The sequence below is a fragment of the Manis pentadactyla genome, chromosome 10 (assembly GCF_030020395.1).
Source record: "Manis pentadactyla isolate mManPen7 chromosome 10, mManPen7.hap1, whole genome shotgun sequence".
In the NCBI taxonomy this organism is placed as follows: domain Eukaryota; kingdom Metazoa; phylum Chordata; class Mammalia; order Pholidota; family Manidae; genus Manis; species Manis pentadactyla.
The window spans coordinates 38,507,228-38,525,808 of NC_080028.1; the positions used below are offsets into that span (position 1 = coordinate 38,507,228).

At 51.1% G+C, this 18,581-nt stretch overlaps 1 protein-coding gene across 5 annotated transcripts; it reads right to left on the reverse strand.

The window, feature by feature from the left end:
* Window positions 1-1,587: 1,587 nt before the first annotated feature.
* Window positions 1,588-18,442, reverse strand: SMUG1 (single-strand-selective monofunctional uracil-DNA glycosylase 1). 5 transcript variants are annotated; one of them, XM_036915320.2, is made up of 4 exons: window positions 18,294-18,442; window positions 13,061-13,124; window positions 4,072-4,373; window positions 1,588-3,043 (listed from the first exon to the last, which is right to left on the reverse strand). In XM_036915320.2, the coding sequence occupies exons 2-4, from the start codon at window positions 13,110-13,112 to the stop codon at window positions 2,516-2,518; spliced, it is 882 nt and encodes a 293-aa protein (XP_036771215.2). In that variant the 5' UTR covers window positions 13,113-13,124; window positions 18,294-18,442; the 3' UTR covers window positions 1,588-2,515. The 5 variants fall into 5 exon arrangements, with proteins under 5 accessions (XP_036771215.2, XP_036771214.2, XP_057342702.1 ...); XM_036915319.2 differs by lacking the exon at window positions 18,294-18,442 and adding an exon at window positions 13,806-13,890; XM_057486719.1 differs by lacking the exons at window positions 13,061-13,124; window positions 18,294-18,442 and adding an exon at window positions 4,494-7,704 and having other exon boundaries at window positions 1,588-2,276; window positions 2,726-3,043.
* Between the last annotated feature and the right edge of the window lie 139 nt (window positions 18,443-18,581).

The following is an 18,581-nucleotide window of genomic DNA, read 5'->3' on the forward strand; positions in this document are numbered from 1 at the left end:
TAATCCCCTCCCCTCCTATTCCTGACCCCATTGCACCTACACTGACTCCTATATGACTTGTCCCTTTATTTCCCATCTGTTGGGTGTTCTAAGTGTGTTTGTGCACCGCACTTCTCCCACTGGACTGCAAATTCTCAAGCTTAGTCTAACATTTAAGACCTTTCACAAGCTGGATCCAACTTACCTCTCCAGCTTTTCCCCCCAACTAGGCCAAGTCAACACTGACCTACTTGCCACCCCTTGAACATAAGGATGCTCTTTTCTAAGCGCCCCTGAAATGTCCCCATCTCTAAGGTCACCTGAAATGCCACCTCCTCCAGAGAGCACTCCATGACTACCTCAGCTAAACATAAAAGGAAACAATGGCTTTTATCTCTGAGCAGTTATCCCAGTGTCTAATCCAGTTCTCTGCAACATGGGGCAATAACTACTTAGCACTGTTGCAATGACAGAAGAAAAAGGAAAAGGAGTCTAAGGCATGGGGAAGAACAAAACTGTCATGCAGTGCTGATGCTAACTACCTGGAGTTAGCACATACTACACGAACTTAAGAGCACAATCCCCAACAAGACTACCCTCATTTCGGGTGCCAGCTGCAAGCTTGGGGGTCCCCAGACCACCTGTACTTCCAACTGACTGGCTACAAAAACATGGGAACCCATGACTCCCTCAGGTTCAATAATTTGCCAGGATGACACAAAACTCAGGAAAGCGTTCTACTTAAATTACAAATTTGTTATAAAGACATACACCAGGACCAGCCAAGCAAAGACAGACATAAGGCATGATCTGGGAGAGTCCCACACACAACTCCTTTCCCCATGGAATTAACACACATCCATGTATTCACTAATCAGGAAGCTCAGCAAAGCCTCAGTATCCTGAGTTTTTATTAGGGTTTCATTATGTAAGCATAATTGACCTCAAGGTTGAATTCAATCTCAGCCACCCTCCCCTCCCTGGAGGTCAAACTGCTATCACCTGGCCCAAAGCCCCAACCACAAGTCAAATTTCAGCATAAACTCAGGTGTGGTCTGAGGGGACCACCATGAATAACAAAAGAAACTCCTATCAGAAATTCCAAGGATTTAGAAACTCTCTCCCAAGAACTAAGGATAAAGGCCAAATTCTTTATTATACAATGGGGGGAAGGGGACACTTAACACTAAAAATTTTATCAATTTTGAAAGCTGGAGATGACTTGTCCCAGATGATAGTTTCCAACCATGTGTTCCTCATTAAGGTGGTCTCAAGACCTGCTCTGCTCCCAAGACTTGCTCTGCTCCCAACTTGATTCACTTTCCCAGCCCTTACTAAAGGGGTATGCCTGCCAGTCATTCAGCAGACAGACCAGGCTCCCATCCACCTACCACCTGTTCCCCACTGTGCCCTGAGTAGCAGACAAACCACTGGACAGGCCCCCAAGAGAGACCCTGCAGCTTAGATAAGGCAGTTAAGAGTTATGTTTGTATCATCTACCCAACTATGCAAGAGAGCCCTCTGCAAACAGTGAAGAGGTAAGAGGGGAAAATCTAAACTACCACCTTCTACCCCTGACACTGAAAGAGAGAAAAATAAGCCAACACAGAAGTGTTTAAGAGTTTTTAATGCTTAGACTGAAAAATCACAGGCTTGGTTTTTCATAAAGTCTTTGGGCCATCTCTGCCAGGGCAAGAATCTGCCCCTCACCCAGGCCACAGGGGGAGGCCCAGACCTCCCAACCCCCAGCAAAGCCTTTGGAGTCGAGGAGCTTCCTCTGTACTGCAGGGACTCCCCAACCCAGAGGCAAGAAAGCAAGAAGAGGTGTAATAAGCACCTATGTGCCAAGCACTAAGTAAAGCACTTTCTAGTGTTATCTCAGTGAATCTCCACACCGACCCCTTGAGGTAGGGGTCCCTGTTTTATAGATAAGGATCCTGAGGCTTGAAGCGGTTAATCAACTTGTCCAAAGTCACAAAGTTCACAAGTCTCAAAGCTGGGATGAAAATCCAGGTCTTCTGGCCTTTCCTAATATCTCACACTGAATTCTCTCTCTCTGAGCCAGCCTCAGTCCCCCATTAAGTTCACTCTTACCATCCACGTCCCATGCTTTGTCCTGGTCCCTGTTAGGAAAGGGGTCAGCTTGACAGAAGCTGGTCTATGAGGATGGGGGAATCTGGCAAAATCTTTTCTCTGAAACAGCAAATACAACCTCAGAAGTCATTGTTTAGGTCACTTGCAGGTGGACAGAGGCTCCCAAGGAAACTGAGGTAGAGCAATCTTCAGGTGCTGGTCCTCTGTGGAGTTAAGGTACCACAGGACCAATGAGGCAACAACACTCAGAAGGTGAAGAAGGTAAAGAAAGTGAGAATCAGCAGGGTAAGCACGAGTAGTGTCAGAACTTCTGTGCTGGGTCCCAGCAACCAGAGAGCCAAGGAGGATCTTGTTGCTCTGGTCCAGGAGGCATGTAGTCATTTGCTTGCCCAAGAATGACTTAGGGGCCTTGAATGTGTCCTACCCCAGACCATAGGGGTACTCATTTCATTAGCAGTGGCAGCAGCCCCAATTCATTCAGTCGCTCCTTGGCCATTGCCTCCCAGCCCCTGTTGGCCTGTGGGCTACGAGGTGAGGGGTGCAGGAGCCCCTCCACCTGGACCTCGGGCATCAGGCCAGCAAGAGCCCGCCGTGCCCGCTGCTCTGCCACCCGCCCCACTCCCACCACCAGCCGTACCCCCAGCAACTGCACCTGCCGGTGGAGGGCTGAATCACAGACCCCAAGAAGCTGTTCTCGCTGTTTGGCAGGCAGCTCAGCAGGGGTGAGGTTGCGCCCACTGGGAGCCAGGAAGAGCAGAGGACACAGGTTGTGGACAAAACAGTGGCGGAAGAAGACCTCAGGCTGTCCACAGAGATTCCGGAAAAAGCCCCAGAATCGGGCACCGCTCACCTCTGACTGAGGGCACTCCAGTCCCAGCACTGGTCGCTTAGGGTGCTCTTGAGATGGGGTCAGCACAGGCCCCCCAATGCCCAACCAGTCCCGGACTATATTCACTTCCCCAAAGGGCACCTGTGGGGATGGAGAGGGACATGAGGGCTTCAAACTGGAGGCACGATATGTGGGCTCTCGACTAGCTGACCCCCTTCTACCCTGTGTGAGGATCTAGCCTGGACGTCCTCCTTGCACCTCTATCCAAAGGCCTGAGACAAGGATTCCCAGACCTGTGGCTTGATTCTGTCCATCTTTCTCCAATTTTTAACTGTGACTGTGGTCCAGAAGAATTTCTTTACCTCTAACCCCACTAGACTTTGGGACCACATACAGGAAGGACATGGGGGATATCTGCCCCGACCAAATGGGTATGTGGGGTATTACTGGAGACAGGCAGATGGTCCGGAACAGAAAGGAAGCCAGGATTACAGGAGGCATGAGGACAAGGGCTGACCACTGCTCTCTGGATGCCCTCAGCCCCAAGCCTCAGGTTGTCATTTTCATAGATCATCATTGATCACCTTTCATCCCCCCAGTTGGGGTCAATAAAAGCGATTGAGCCTCCTACCCTGAAGCCTCTTCCCCTCCCCCACCTGCCAAGCCTCCCCACTGAGGGGCAGTCATTCATCCTGAGGTCTGAAAGGAAAGCACGCAGGCCCTGCAGCCTGGCTGTTCTGGACCTCTCCTCAGCTAAGAAACAGAACCCCTGTTGCCTGAATGCCCCGCACCACTTCCATGCCCATCCTGTCAACCAGTCTCCCAAGGAAGCAGTAGTCCTGATCCCTCTCCTGACCCAAACACTCTAGGGAGAGAGGAGATCCGGCAAGGTAAGGTAAAGATGGGGCTGGCGGAAGGAAGGCTCTTAAAGGCAATTAGTGGACAGCTCACAGGAGAAACGGAATTACTATTAATGTGCTTGGTTAACTATGGGCAGTGAGGCCAGGAGTGTCTGAGACCACAGGAGCCAGTGTGGGCATTGGGAGGGGAGTGGGGGGCCCACTCACATGTCCACAGCCATGTACGTGTGCCTCCTCCACAGCACACGCAGCCCATTATCTACCTTGGAGCCTCCCACTCCACCCACCAGGGGAAGGCAAGCCCTTTACCCCAGTCTGGGCCATGCCAAAGGGTCCCGGGTTCATGCCCAGGAACAGTACTTCCTTGGGGCCCTGGCAGTAACGGGTCACGTAGTTGCGATGTGGCTCCCATGCATACTCCACAGGATTGTAAATGATGCCCACAGGCTCTGAAAACTGCAGTTGGCTCAGCTCAGCATTAAGCCGAAGCTCCTCCTCCAGAAAGCCCCCAGCCAAGCTTTGAAGGCAGGGTTGGGACTCCATCTGGGCACCTGAAGGCTCATGGAGGGGTCCCAGTGGGAAAGCCTGGGGAGCAGCCATGTCACCGTCACCTGGAAAAGAGATGGAGAGAGGCCCCATCAGCCCTCAGTCCTACAGTGGGAGGGGATCCAGGCTGGCCAGGGCCCTACTACCATTTCTTGGCAGAAAAGATTGTGTCAGCCATCCAGTACCTCCAGGCAGGACTGAGCTCACTTCAGTTCTCGGTAATGAAGGGCCCCCTTCCTCTGACAGCTTCAAGTATCCTTCTTCTTCATATATCAGCTGGTGAGAATAACCCATTAACACCAATCATCCTCCCCCCAAACCTCGGTTCCATCAGGCATAAGCCCTAAGTCACTAGTTCTTGGGCCATGCCGAGCACATGATAGGCTTTCAATAAATATTCACTGCCGGCAAACTTTCAGCACCTTTAATATCATTCTTAATAAGACAAGCCCAGCCAGGATGGGCTGCGTCCTGGAAGCCAATGTGCTGAAGAGTATGATGCAGGTGCACAGCCACAGCCCAGAGATTAATTGCAGAGGGCTAATTACAATAGCTTCCAGGTGGCGAGCAACTGCTCTGTGCCAGATACACCTTACTGAGCCTTGTAACAACCCCATGAGGTGGTAATTATTGCTCCCATGTTATAGGTGAGAAGACTGAGGCTTAGCAAAACCAAGCAACAAAGTAACAAAGCTGGGATCTGAACCCAAACTGACTCAAGGCTGTGCCCTTAACCACCCACACCATCTTGCCTTAGATGGATGATCAGCCACCCTGCTAATTTAACCACCACCCAATCCCAGCCCAGCTTCTTGCCCACATTCTAGAACCCTCTGTGGTGAGTAGGATGACTACCAAGACTTGGAATAGACTCTTACAAGCTACATAACCATGGCCAGAGCCTGTGACTTCCTGATCTAAATACTAGGAATAATAATGTAGGGAAAATGGAAGTTCCTATGGCCAGGATCCTCACCTAACCCTAAACTACTTGATGTAGTTGGCCAATGCTTACACACTTGTTGGCAATGAGTCATTATTGTCCATGTGACTATTACAAAGAGCTCCGCCCAGTGCTCTGCCCAGAGGCAAAGACAGAAAAGGACTGCAGCCTTGCCAGAAGCAGACATGATTCCAGCATTCAACATGCCAACCTGCCAATGTGAGAATAATAAAGCTTGGTATAAACCCTTTTACCCTCAGTGTTCCATTGTCTTTATTCGGTCTCACCTAATCCAGAGTGAACTTCCCCACAGGCAATCCTCCTCAGGTGAGACAAATAATATCCACTTAATAATATTGGTAAGGGACAGAATGAGATGTTATGTGTAACTAGTTGGGGAGAAGGGGGGCAGGCAGAGACAGCAATCAAGCAAGCTTTGTAACCTGCAAAGGCCATTCCTTCCAAACTTTCTTCTCACCACTCCCATGCAAACCCAGTGTTCCAGCCTATCCCACTCAACACTTTCAAATGCCTTCCTTACCCCAACTCCCAAAACTGCACGTGCCACTTCTACAAACCCAATCAAATACACTCCTTAAGTCAACCAGGACTATGACTTCCCCATTCCACACATCCAACTCATACCATTCCTCAAGAGGCAGCTCAAACTAGCCCTCTAGTAAAGCCTTCCCTCCTCAGGACACTGCAGCATTTACAATAGCTTCCCAGCCACAATCAACACAAGAGCAGGTTTGGCATGAGGCCTGGGAGTCTGTATTTTAAACAAGCTTCCTCGGGTGATTTTGATGGTTGGTGAAGCCTGAGAACCACTGCATGTCACAATGGTTAGTGGCTTCTTTGTCAATTCACAGATTGTCTCCCCAACTATACTTGAGCCAAAGGCCAGGTCTTGTTCAATTTCCTTCACTATCTCCAAGGTCCTTGTTTTTACTAGGTAGTCAACAAACAACTGCTCAGCTCTGTCCATCCCATCTTTTTTGATTCTATTTAGAACTACCTTCTAGGAAGGAGCATTTCCTGGTGGACTCTGCTCTACTCCCTACATCATGAGTTCACTCAAGGCTCAGCTGCCCACTTTGCTCTCTGCTTACTGCTCAGGGCTTGCGAGACTCTAGGTGTGTTTCCATCACATCTGGACCTCCCACAGGGCAGGGACCATGGTTCATCTCCCTCTCAACCCTTTGCCCAGGTCAAGAGTAACCCCTTACCACAGATGGAACCTCAGAGCCGACACAACTTGACCCACCAACCTGTTCTCTGACCCTAGCCTAGAAGTGAGGGAGAAAACAAATCAGGGCCAAACTTAAGAAATCCTTCCCCAGACTCATCTCAGAAGTCTTAACTGACCCATCCAGGTGGCCACCCAGGGCCAAAAGGGCTCAAACAAAAGCTGAATAGGAGATATGTGGGGAACTCAAACGTCCCAGGAGCTCTTGCTTTGCTTCTCTCATGTAGCCCTAGTGTTAGCAGGTTAGGCAGCTCTGGGATCTCACTCAACTCTTAAACTGAACCTGTCTTTGATCTTTAGAGACCTCTGCTGGAGACAGCAAGGTGGGGGTACACCAAAGAGTAAGAAGGCCTTAGTTTCAGTGTTTCAAAGCCACATCTGATAGCAAGAACCACAGGCTGGGTGTCCAATAACTCAAATTCTAGTCCTGGTTTCATCTCTAACATTCTCTTAAGCAAGTCACTTAACTCTCTTCACTGTGAAATGAAAATCACATATTCCACCCAACCCACCACACTTTTTTTTTTCTTTCAACATTTACGAGTCGCTTACCTGATAGGTACAGCGGCTATCTCTTGGTAGGGGTGAAATCGAGTAAAATGTAAGCTCGGCTCATAAACTACTTTGAGAAGACAACTGTAATACACTGTGATTTGAGCTTTAATGTCCCGAACAAAACACTATGAGAGCCCTAAGGAGGAACTTGGAAGTCTTACCTAAATTCACGAAGAGCCAGAGACTCAAGAAATGTGGATAACTTTATAGATGATAGTGCCATATTACATTAAGTGCAAAAGAAGCGGAGGGTGATCCAGCGATAGGCCTAACCTAGGTTCACCGACACTAAAAGCAAGTGAATACGGGATCGAAGACACTAACCACTCCCCTGTCCCTTGGGGACACTCCAGGACTCTACGAAGACAATCGGCAAATCCTTAAACCAATAACAACAACAACTGAGTATGGTATCAAAAACACTTCTTCCCTCCTCCTGGTTCAGAGGGGGCCGATTAAGCCTCCATAAGAAAACAACGCGTCCGCCCGCGGGCTCCGCCCAACGGGAAAGCCTGGTCCCCGCAGGCCTGCCGGACGCTTCTTTGCGCTCGTCTCTCCCTAAGTCGGGGCTAGGCCCAGGCTGAGCGAGGGGTCCCGAAATACAGACATCCCCACTCCCCGCCTGTCGCCGCCCAGCAGCCCTGAGAGTCCGCAGCCTGCCCCTGACGCCCCAAATTCCCGGCCTCCTACTCCCTCACCTGGTCCAGCTCCCCATACGGCTTCCGATTCCTTTCCCCCGCCCCCGGCGCGGAGGGTTGTGGGAGTCGTAGTCGGCTTTGTGGAGGAAAGGAGACTGGCGTAGCTGGTTCCACTTCCGCCGGAAATACTCAAATCCCCGGAAGGTGTGCAAAGTTAGCCTTAAGTGATGCTGGGGGTTGTAGTTTATTCTTTACATCGGCGCTAAATCGAGAGGAATTGAGAAGTGAGAGGCCACGTCCTTTAAGGACCTCGGACATCCAGGGTTCAAGACCTCAAGGGCATCACCTTTCCAAAAGTTCAACCACAATACTTTTCCCAAAGGGATTTCAAATCGGCCCCAATATCTCAATTTACCTGAGGATATTAACAATGACTAAAGACCATTTCTAGCCCTCCTGCAGCTGGAGGTATAAAAGACCTCCCTTTTGCAGCCTTCCAAGGGCTGTATATGGAACAGCCACGGAGCCATTTCTTGCATCTCCTAACAATTCTTGTAATGGCTTTGAGACTCTCCAGCCACCCTTACTACCATTTGCCTTATCTCCCTCTTCTGCCCTGCTGTCTACTCAGGCCTATAACCTCCCATCCTTCCCAATCCTCTTCCTCAAATACTCTATCCAGTACATCTTCCTTTATCACTCCTAATCCCATGGCTGCACCTACTATTCCATTACCTCCCAAACACCCCCAATCCAATACTAATATCCAGAACTTTTCCTCTGTCTGGGTCTGTTTCTGTGTCCTGACTATAAGATTTTCATTAGACTGGAAACGTCCTACAGCTAGTTATCTTCTGAATTCCTCCCACTGCCATCCCTGTGCACCTCAGCACAGCCATGACTGAGATCTGGAAGAAATAAGGCCTCCCTTCAGGTGCTAAGGAAGGAGACCAGTGAGCCTCAGAACAGGAAGGATGCTACCCGCTTCCCCATTCTCTCCTGCTCTCTTACCAACAGATAGAAAATTAATGGGTGCAGAAGGACCTTCAGGGAACTGTGAGCAGTGACCCTCTAACGCCAAAGATGAAAAACCAGCCCCACACTTGCAAGAATTTGGAAACTAAATTAATCATCCACATCATAAAGTCCATTATTTCCTGAGGTTTCATTTGTGCCAGATTCTCTCCCTCTGTCTTTGCCTCTCTCTGCTTATGTAAATACATTTCAATCCTGAATCTCTTGTATAGCTTTCTCTCTATATGTGTGTTTCTGTCCCCCTCTGCATACATCTATTCCCCTCTCTTTACTTCTTTCTCTTGAATGACTGAAATAAGAGTATCCTGAGCTTCTAGAACTGGCTATCTCCATAGACCTATGCATTTCTGTGCCTCTGAACAAAAATTAGCCAGGTTGGGGAGAACCACGCTGTGGTGTCATCTCATTGCTTAGGAATTCTGGGAGCATCACTATCCCTTTGACAACCTTCCTGCCCACTTTACCCTTCTGCAACTTGCTTGCCAGCACTTTGAGTTTGTCTCCACACTCCAAGTCCGCTTCTGGCATGAAATTAACGAGTGAAATGAGTGACAGGAAAACAGAGATCCTTCATGATCCCTACCCCCAATTTCAACTTTCTGAAAAGTAGGATAACTGTTTCTGTCCCTTAAACCTGTTCACCCCAGTGGACAAGCACAGAGAGTGAGTCACAACACAGGAAGAAACTGAGTCTAGAGCAACCCACGGTGAGTCCCTAGAGCTAACCCCAGGGGAGTATGGGGGACTTCTCTTTCTCTGTCCATGCTATTCCTCCCTACCTGGTGAGTTCCTCTCAGGGAAGATGGAAGTGAAGAGCTCTCCTGAGGTGGAGTGCTTAAAAACGGAGGCCTGTAGATTTTCAATACATAGATTCTGAGAGATGAAACTTGGGCTGGGGTGGGACCCTGCCAACCTGCCCTGTCCATGTCTTAGCCTCCTGGTGCTCTAGGAGGTCTCCAAGGGGCTGGCTCACTGTGATTTATGTATAGAGCTTGATGGGCAGGAGCAGAGGCAGACCCAAGCTGTGGCCTGGACAAAGCCTAGACACTTGGGTCACTCCCTAGGAAACAGCCAGGCCTGGGGCAGAGCTTCTGTTGCCAACCAGCCTACTCCTGGGCTGGAGCCTAGGCATTAAGGGGTTAACTTGCTGGCTAGTTTTCCTTTGGTGTCGAGCGCTGCCAGGACTGTGTTGGGCCATGAGCGCCATCTATCGGCCTCTAGCTCTAACTCTCAGCCACTTCGGTTTCTAAGCCAATCTTTCAGCCCTTCACCTGCCTCCCTGCTCCCAGCGTGGGGAAGGGGAGCTGTCTAGCTGCAGGGCTCCAAAGGCAGTAAATAGATACTGGAGATTGAAGACTGATAAGGACCCTGTTTCACCTTCCCTACGTACAGGTGTTACTCTTGTTAGCTCCAGCCTCCTCTGCCGTAGGGAGCCCCAAAGGGCTTGTGGTGTTCAACTTTCAGTGTAGCCATATCCCACAGCTCCACTGCACTGGACAGTTGTCCTCTCTCAGTCAGCCCAATAAACATTAGAAGAGCATTGGAGAGTCAAGGCCACATAGCAGAGGCCTTTAGAGTCTGTGGACTCAGACTGCCTGGATTTGAATCCCAGCTTTGCCACTTACTAGTGATGACCTTGAGCAAATTACTTAACTTCTCCATGCCTCTGTTAGCTCAGTTGTAAAATGGGATAATGATTGTAATCCATGTCTTCTTTTGTGATAATTAAATGACTTGATTACATAAGGTGCTCAGTACCATGCCCAGCACAGAGTGGTGCTCCATAAAGGTTTGTTGTTGTTATGACCATGTGCCAGAGTCTCAGGCAGACAGTCTCAGGACCCAAAATACGGGCCATAGAGCCATATCAGACACAGGCACGGAGGACAAGACCAGACAACTCATCCTGGAGATTTCCACAAAGACAGTGACCCATATGCGCTGGGTCTGGGGCCTGGAAGTTAAGGATTGCAAGCAAAGTACTTTTCAGGTCTCCGAGATCAGCAGGAGATGGGATGACGGGGTCAGAGAACAAAACAACTTGAGGTAAAGCTGTAGAAAGGAAAGGCACTAAAGAAAAGATACTAACAGGCCCTTAAAAGGACCCCAGTTTAGGGGAGTGGAGAGGATTCCCTATGTATGCAGTGAGCAAGGGCCACTGCATCCCAAAGACATGTCCTCCTTGGTACAGGCATAAAATCTCAAGATATATGGTATCACAGCCCCATCCCAGCTCTGTGGGGTTTGCCTCACCGTGCCTTTCCCCAGCTTGGTGGGGAGGGGCTCAAAAATGGAGAAAGCTGCCCAAAGGTCCTATACATCCACTCCTACCTCCTTCCTAGAACTGGAGAACCAAGGGAGCTAGGCTGCAAATTCATCCGTCAGTTTCCTTACAGGTTTGGCCATTTCCCTGTCTCTGTGTCTTCTGTAACTCTGCCTTCATTTACCTTACTGGGAAATGGGTACATAGGATTTTTTTTCCCCAGGGGTGAGAGTGAGAGGCAGAATGACAACCTTTCAGTTTTCAGTAAACAGAAATGCAGAGCCAGTGGGGCCCCTGGTTCAGCCTTCCCACCCCTTCCCACCTCCCTGTCTCAGCCCCAAGACAGCACCAACCAGCTTTAGGGGCTGATGGCCACTTAACTGGAGGCAGGTGACACCTTCCAGGTCTCTCCAACTCGGGTGTTATCCCTCTCCTGGGGCCTGGACACCTGGGTCCCCAGGAGAGGAGCAGGGACAGGCTGGATGGGCTGATTTGCATCGCTTACATGGGAAGCAATTATCGGAGGAGCTGTCAGCTCAGCGCAGCTCTCTCCTCGCTAATCGGATTTCACCAGAGCCCGGGGCTTGGGGGGCTGAGTAATTTGGCTTGATGCCGTGGTGGGAGATGTCGGAGCCAGGAGGCCGGACAATCTGTCTGAGTGGTGCTAGAGTTGTCCAGAACAATTATCCTGAGGGGACCACACAGACATCAGATGGACAGCCAGCCAAGGGGACTGGACTGGCCCCTGAGTCCTGCATCAGGAGGAGAGAAGCTGGGCTTTGCGCAGAATGGGAAAGGCCTGTCCCACAGGTTGAACCACATTAACCAACTTAGAACAGGAGTCAAGATGAGTCTGGGAGGAGGGACAAGTGACCAAGTGGGAAAGGAACTCAGAAAGCCCAGCTCCCAGCCGATGGGCACCCAGGCCCTACCCTGCCCTGCCCTACCCTGAGTTCCCAGCAAACCAGCAGCTGAGCAGGACTTGCCCGAGGATGAGTCTTCCAAGCTCTCCTCCCTCCTCTGCAGTGCTCCCAGACCATACTGTCCCTGCCCTTGCTCTGGCTCTGTCCCTTTCCTTCTCTTGTCTTTGCAGCCCTTTTGAACTGTCCCCTCCTTCCCACAATTCCATCTCTCCCCAAGTTTTGTGGCGACTGTTGACCCTCTCCCTGCCTCTGTCCTCCATTCCACACCTTTCAGCTAGTGGTAGGGATGGTAACAACTATCAGCAACCTCCCTGAGTGTTCCTCCTACACCAGACACCACCCTAAGTACTTTATGTGGACTCTCCCATCTAATCCTCACAGTAACACCAGGAGGGACACACTCCATACCTCTACTTGCTGAGGAGGATGCTGCTGCTGACTGAACTTCCTAAAGGAAGGATGACATCTGCTCTTTGCATCCTGAGCCATCAGGGCAGCCCTGACATTTGTTTGGTATACCATAGATGTGTGTTGACTGAATCAGTGATCACTTGAACGATTTACCCTATTCTCCACTCCCAGCTGGACTCCAGGCTTGGCCCCGCAGCCCTCTCATATCCTGACCCCCCTGTCATTTCAGCTTGATCTCCCTCACACCTCTCCACACACTCTATGAACCAGCACATTGGAAAGCTGTCCTTACCCATCCTCTCTTGCCGTCGCACAACGGCCCATCTTGTCCCCTATGCCTGGAACATTCCTCCCCGCCCCCACCTCTGCCACTGAATACACTGTACTCACTCCCCAAAGCCTGAGTCAAATGACAGCTCCCCTTGGAAGCATTCCGTGATCCTCCCTGTGCTTGTACCTCCCTGGAGCCCCTTGTCACCAACTCTTACATGTCTCACTTATTGCTAAAATGCCTTATGGCCCCTGCTAGGCTGTGTTTTGAGAAGTCAACACTCAAGTCTCTCTCCTGAGCACAGGCTTATTGCCTTGTGTCTTTTAGGTGCTCAGTAAATACCTGTTGAAAACCTGAATATCTGCTCTCTATTTTTGTTGCTTTCATTCAGACATGCTCTTGTAGTGGGTTGAAAGGAACACTCAGCTTCCAAGGAAGCTTGGAGTTGGGGATCTGGCACTTACCAGTGGTGTGACCTTGGGAGATCATTACCTCTCTGAGCCCTGGGCTGATCATTTCATTCTTCACCTGGAAGAGAGGATGACAATGCAGGACATGCGATGCAGCCTCATGTTATCTGCCCAGGGTCTGTCTCTGAAGCGGTGGAGATCTGTCTGTCTCTCCATTTTTCTGCCTTGCTGCTGAGTCCATGCCTCTCTGATCCCCATCAGCTGAGACACATAGCCCAGGAGTCCCACCACTCAGCCTCCTCACTGTCACACAGACCACTCACTGTCAATTTTCCTGATGCTACCATTCCCAGGGGTGGCTCGCCCTTTCCCTGGGAGCCCAGAGGACCAACTCCACCTTGATCCCTCACCCCTTTAAGTGACACCTTGAGTTCTCCCTCTGAAACTATTAATAGTAAAGAAACAGGACTCTGGGCATGCAACTGGATGCAAATTGGCCCCAATTCTCAGTCCAAGAAAGAGAATGCCTGAGCTGTGGACCCAGAGAAATCCTGTGCTCGTTTGCATGTCATTTGCATTAGATTTACATGTGATCAATTTCATGTTCAAATGCACAATCCTCCCTCCCCAGTTTTTCTCCCCCAGGGTTCCCTCAGCGGCTGCCCCATCAGCTCCTACCCCTTCCACGATCTTCCTCATCCTTTTCCCTCTTCCTGCCAGGGTCCCCAGCCCCCAACTCCCTCCCCTACTGGCAAGGACCCACCTGCCCAACACCCAGAATAGATTCCTGGGGTCTTACCCCTTAGCTCAGGAGGGGCATCCCTGCCTGTCCCCTCCCGCCCTGAGACGGGCGGGAGCAGCAGACAGCAAGCGCGCCTCTCAGCAAATCCCAGCCCCATTCAGCCTGGTGATTAATGGCGCTGCCCTCCCCATGAACCTGCCTTTAATACTGAGGAAGTTATGAAACCGCTATACATCAGCAGCTCCGGCCCCCGCTGCCCCCACCCGCCTCCTTCTCTCCTCCACCCCCAACCCTCCGGCTCCCTCTTCAAAATCTCATTTGGGTGCCTGCCGCATGGGTCCACCCCTCCTCTGGCCTTTGCTGGATGGAGGGGGTGTCTGCCCCCGTTACTATCCCCAGTATGGACCCACATCTCATTTTCCCTTTCTCATTTCCCCCCTGCTCCGCCCTTCTCTCCCTCCCCACCCCCCGACGGCTGCATCTCTGGACCCATTTAGAATTGCTGACATTTTATCTGCATTACATACATCACTCCGTCCCCAGCAGCCATCTCTCATGGATTGGGGGGGAGGGGGTGGTCCTCAGCTTAGGAAGATGGTGGGAAACAGGGTGGAGGTGGGGAAATAGATAGCACTTCCTCCACACCCCTTCCCCCTCAGGCCCTCTCCCCAGCCACCTGGGAGGTTATGCAGATGGAGACCTAGGAAGGGTGATGGCTGGGGTTAATACCCTAGCCTCCTCTTGTAATTCCCGGCTACCTCAAAACATCAAAAGATCTTTTCTTAGCCTACATGGACCAGGGAAGGTCACGTTGCCCATCTGCCCCTTCCATGGGACCCCTCTGCAGGAGAGTATGAAAGTGGGTGTTTAATCTCTTTTAGCTGACCTGATCTAATATATCCCACACCGCCCTTTTGGGAAGTTCCTCTGAATATCTACCCACTGTGTCTCATGCTGCAGTCATTATTTCCTTCTTGCTTTGTCCTTAGAAGATTGAAGAGCAGTATTGCCTCTCAAATTAATTAAACCCTTTGTTCCAAAGCATGAGCAATCATAAATACAGTCACCCACGCGTCTAAGTCTTATTAACATGTTAGGAGGCAGAGGGTGGGGCCGTCCTAGAAAGGAGGAAATTGAGACCAAAATCAGGAAGGGGAAAGGCATGAACCTGTCCAAGACCAGGAATCCAGGACCCAGGGGTCCCACGATCCCTGCAAGCAGCTTTCTCTCCCTAGAGAGGTGGACCAGGCAGAGTGCAGCAATAGACAGAGAGGTCTGGGCCAACAGGCAGACAGCAGAGGGGGAAGGGGGAGCTGGGAGAAAGACAGGCAAACAAAGAAACAAACAAACAAAGAGCTAGACAGACAAAGGGACCATCAGCCAGGGACAGGCAGACAGGCGAGAGGAAGCCAGCAGACGCGCCGGTATGGCATGTGCTAGCCCGGACATATGAGCAGGGCTCTCTCCGTCTGTCTCTGTCAGTCAGGGTCTCTGCTGGAATGTGTCTCTCAAGGTCTCTGGGGCTTTTTGCTCACTGAGTCTGCACTATCCATTTTCCTGGGAATTTTTGTTTCCCCAGGCCTCCCCAACATCCTATCCCTTACCCTTCAGGTTCCCTGCCTGCAGCCCCATCCCACTCACTCCTTCTATCTGAGGCCATCTTTCTGACCTGCCCTTCATGCTTTCAGGGAAATTCAAAGACTTTCTGTGGGTTTTGGCGGGCTCCCCCAGGAACCAGGCCAGTTCTCCTGGGATGGACAGGAGGGGCAGAGACTCCAGCTCTGGGAACAGCTCCCCATTCTGCAGAAGGGAAAGAGCAGCATAGGACTGTGTCCCCATGCCTGACCAGGCTGAGCCAGTGAGGCAGGAGGAGCCCCAGAAGGAAGCTGCAAGGACCCTCTGTTCCTCTCCACCCTCCTGTTGGCTCAACCTCAGACAAAACAGACTTCAGGCAATGGGTGAGGGAGGTGGCTGATTTACACTCTGTTTGCATCTCACTTTCATGGCCCTGATTCCCATACATCTCCCAGACCCTGTCCCTCCAATTCTGGCCTCTCTCCTGCTCTGTCTGGGCTCACGAGGGTTGGGGGTAAAGACAGCAGAGCTAGGAGAGAGGGTGGGATTCACACACAGGTGCCTGTGAGTCTCCTTCACCCTGTGCACCAGCCACACACTGTCCTCCAGACATGACTTTCACTGCTGTGCCTCTTAACTTTGTCCCCACGTTTCCCCCAGCCTTCCTCATTCCTCTGTTTAGCTCAACATTACCTGTCCTTTAGGGCCAGAAGCAAGCCCTCCTCTTCCACGAAGACGTCCCTGGTCACACAGTCCAGATAATGGACAGCACCTCAAGAAACCACAGCATTTGTCTTACCTGTCTTCAGGTAGCTGATGCATCACTATCCCCATCTTAGAGATGAGAAAATTGAGGCCCAGGATCAGTTAGGTAAGTTTCCCAGGGAAGGATAGTCAACAAGGAGGGAGTAAATGAGAGCCCAGGACACTCTTCTTAATGTCCCCTGTCCTACCCTGTCCTTGTCATTTGGCTGGGAGCAACACCCCATTCTGGACTCTTCTTGTCTGGTTGGTGAGCTAACCGTCGGAGAGCATTGCCTAACTCCTAGATTAGGATTTCATTCTCCTGCAAGCTCTCTGGGCTCCAGCCACACACAATTACTGGCAATGCTCTGAACTCTCCTTGCCCTTTCTTACATGTCTTTGCCTATGGTGGCCCTTCTGACAGGACTGCCTTTCTGTCCACCCCTTTATGAACTGGGAAAACTCAAGCTCATCGCTCAAAACCCAGTTCAATGGTCACCTCCTCTGTGAAGCCTTCCCTGATGTGCCTCTGAAGCTCCACCACACCATATTTAAGCCTCCAGGGTAGCACTGGTCACATTGTTGCTGAGAGCCAGCCTCCTTCCCAAGCCATAATCCCTTCAAAGGCAGGGACCACCGTGTCCTGTTCAGCAATTTTCCCAGGACACACATTGTTTCTTTGGACAAGATTTCATCAATATCTTCCTTCCCCAACCCAGGCCCAAGGAACAGGGGCATCAACCTTTGCTGAGATCAAGGAAAAAGACCAAGAAGTTGGGGCAATATGCAAGAGGAGGCATCCCAGGGGATTGTGTGGGGGTGCAGGATATGTAGTTCTTGTCCTTCTAAATAATCCCTTCCACCCACCTTAAAGCTGAATGGATGAAGAGAAGAAGGTGGAAGAATAGAAGCATAGAGCTGAAAGGGAGAAGGGGGAACAAAACAAAGGAGAAAAGCGGTGGGCAGGAGGAGGAGGGGGAAGAGTCAGAGCAGAGCAATGAGACAAAAGGGAGGGAAGAAGAGAGGAGGGGGAGGGAGCCCCGGCTGTTGATCCTCAAGTACACCCAGCAGAGACCTAGGATCACTCCTGCCCCCATTTCCCTGTCTGGCAAATGGGCCCATCTCTCCTCCAAGAACAAGTGAGACTGGGGCGGACATGGGGATGGAAACTCTGCTGTGGGGTGTGCTCTGCAGCCCCTCACACACACTCTCACAGAGCTCACCTGAGAGGGAAGAATCATTATTCCCACCCTACAGATAGATATAGGGACTGAGGCACAGAGGTGCACCATTTGTCTCCATGAGAGGGGATCTGACCCCAAATCCATGCTCTCCCCACAATCCCAGGGCCCTCTCAGCATTGAGGACCAACAAGAGAGGCAGACATTTCACAGGCTACTTGGAAAGCTGAGGTGCAGAGGACAGAGGGGGACCAATCACCTCCACACCCCATGGAAGATTGTGTCATCCTCCGGCTCTAGGAAGCCCCCCACCCTGCATTGACTTAGTCTTTGCCTAGTAGGTTGATGATGCTCAATCTAAAATCTGAAGACCTGACAGGGGCTCTGAAGACTCATTTAAGCAGATGCAGGAAATTGCTTTGGCATTTTGTCCTTCCTTCTGCCAGCAACTGTCAACCAGCGGAGGGAGTGGCTCAGGGGGTTTTCCTTTAAAAGACCCCACAAACATCCTTTCTCCATTGCTCTCTCCTCCCCAGCTCAGAGGAAGGAGCAAGGAATATGGACTCCCCTCAGAGGACTTGGGGCAGATGGCAGGGACCAAGCAACATCCATGGCTTTCTGAGGCTCTGAGGTGCCCGGTGGCAAGGCAGCGACATGCAGCCCTCTGCCCTAGCCCCCACAAGGGACGTATGGGCAAGCTGTGGCTCACAGAGGACCCTCCGCAGCCCCGCAGAGCCAGAGCCTTGCTCCTTATGAACAGGCAACCTCTCCGTGTTCAGCCTCCCTCAGACACCAAACCCAGTGGCTCATGCCCCTCTCTACCAGGAAGTCCATCCTAATGTCTAGCTCACAACTTTCCTGCTGTTGCCTATTCAGTCCTCAGCTGCTATGGCACAGCAGAGTCTGAGCTCTGATGGTCAGGGCATGGGGAAAAGAATAAAGACTTAACTTGAAACCTGGGGGAAGGTAATGCAACAAAAAAGAAAGGTGGTTCCCTCAGCCCCATCTCTTCCCTCTATTAGCAATAGAAATGGAGGGTAAATACCTGGAAGGACTTCCTGAGAGAGAAAGGAGATATTTCAGAATAGGATTATAAAAGGCAAAGGCTGTGTCCCCTTCCCATGGCCTCCCAGCCTGGACACCCTTCAATAGCAGCTGCAGGAGGATGGCCCGCACTTCCAGAAAAGCTTGATGCTGGGGCTGCTGGGATCCTCACAGCTCCTGCGGAAGAGAAAAGCCTGGTCCCGGAGCCCTCTGGTGGCCACTCAGACGCAGGACAGATGGCTCTGCTTCTAGAGGCCCAGCATCAGAGCCCAGGGGGGTGGGGGCGGGA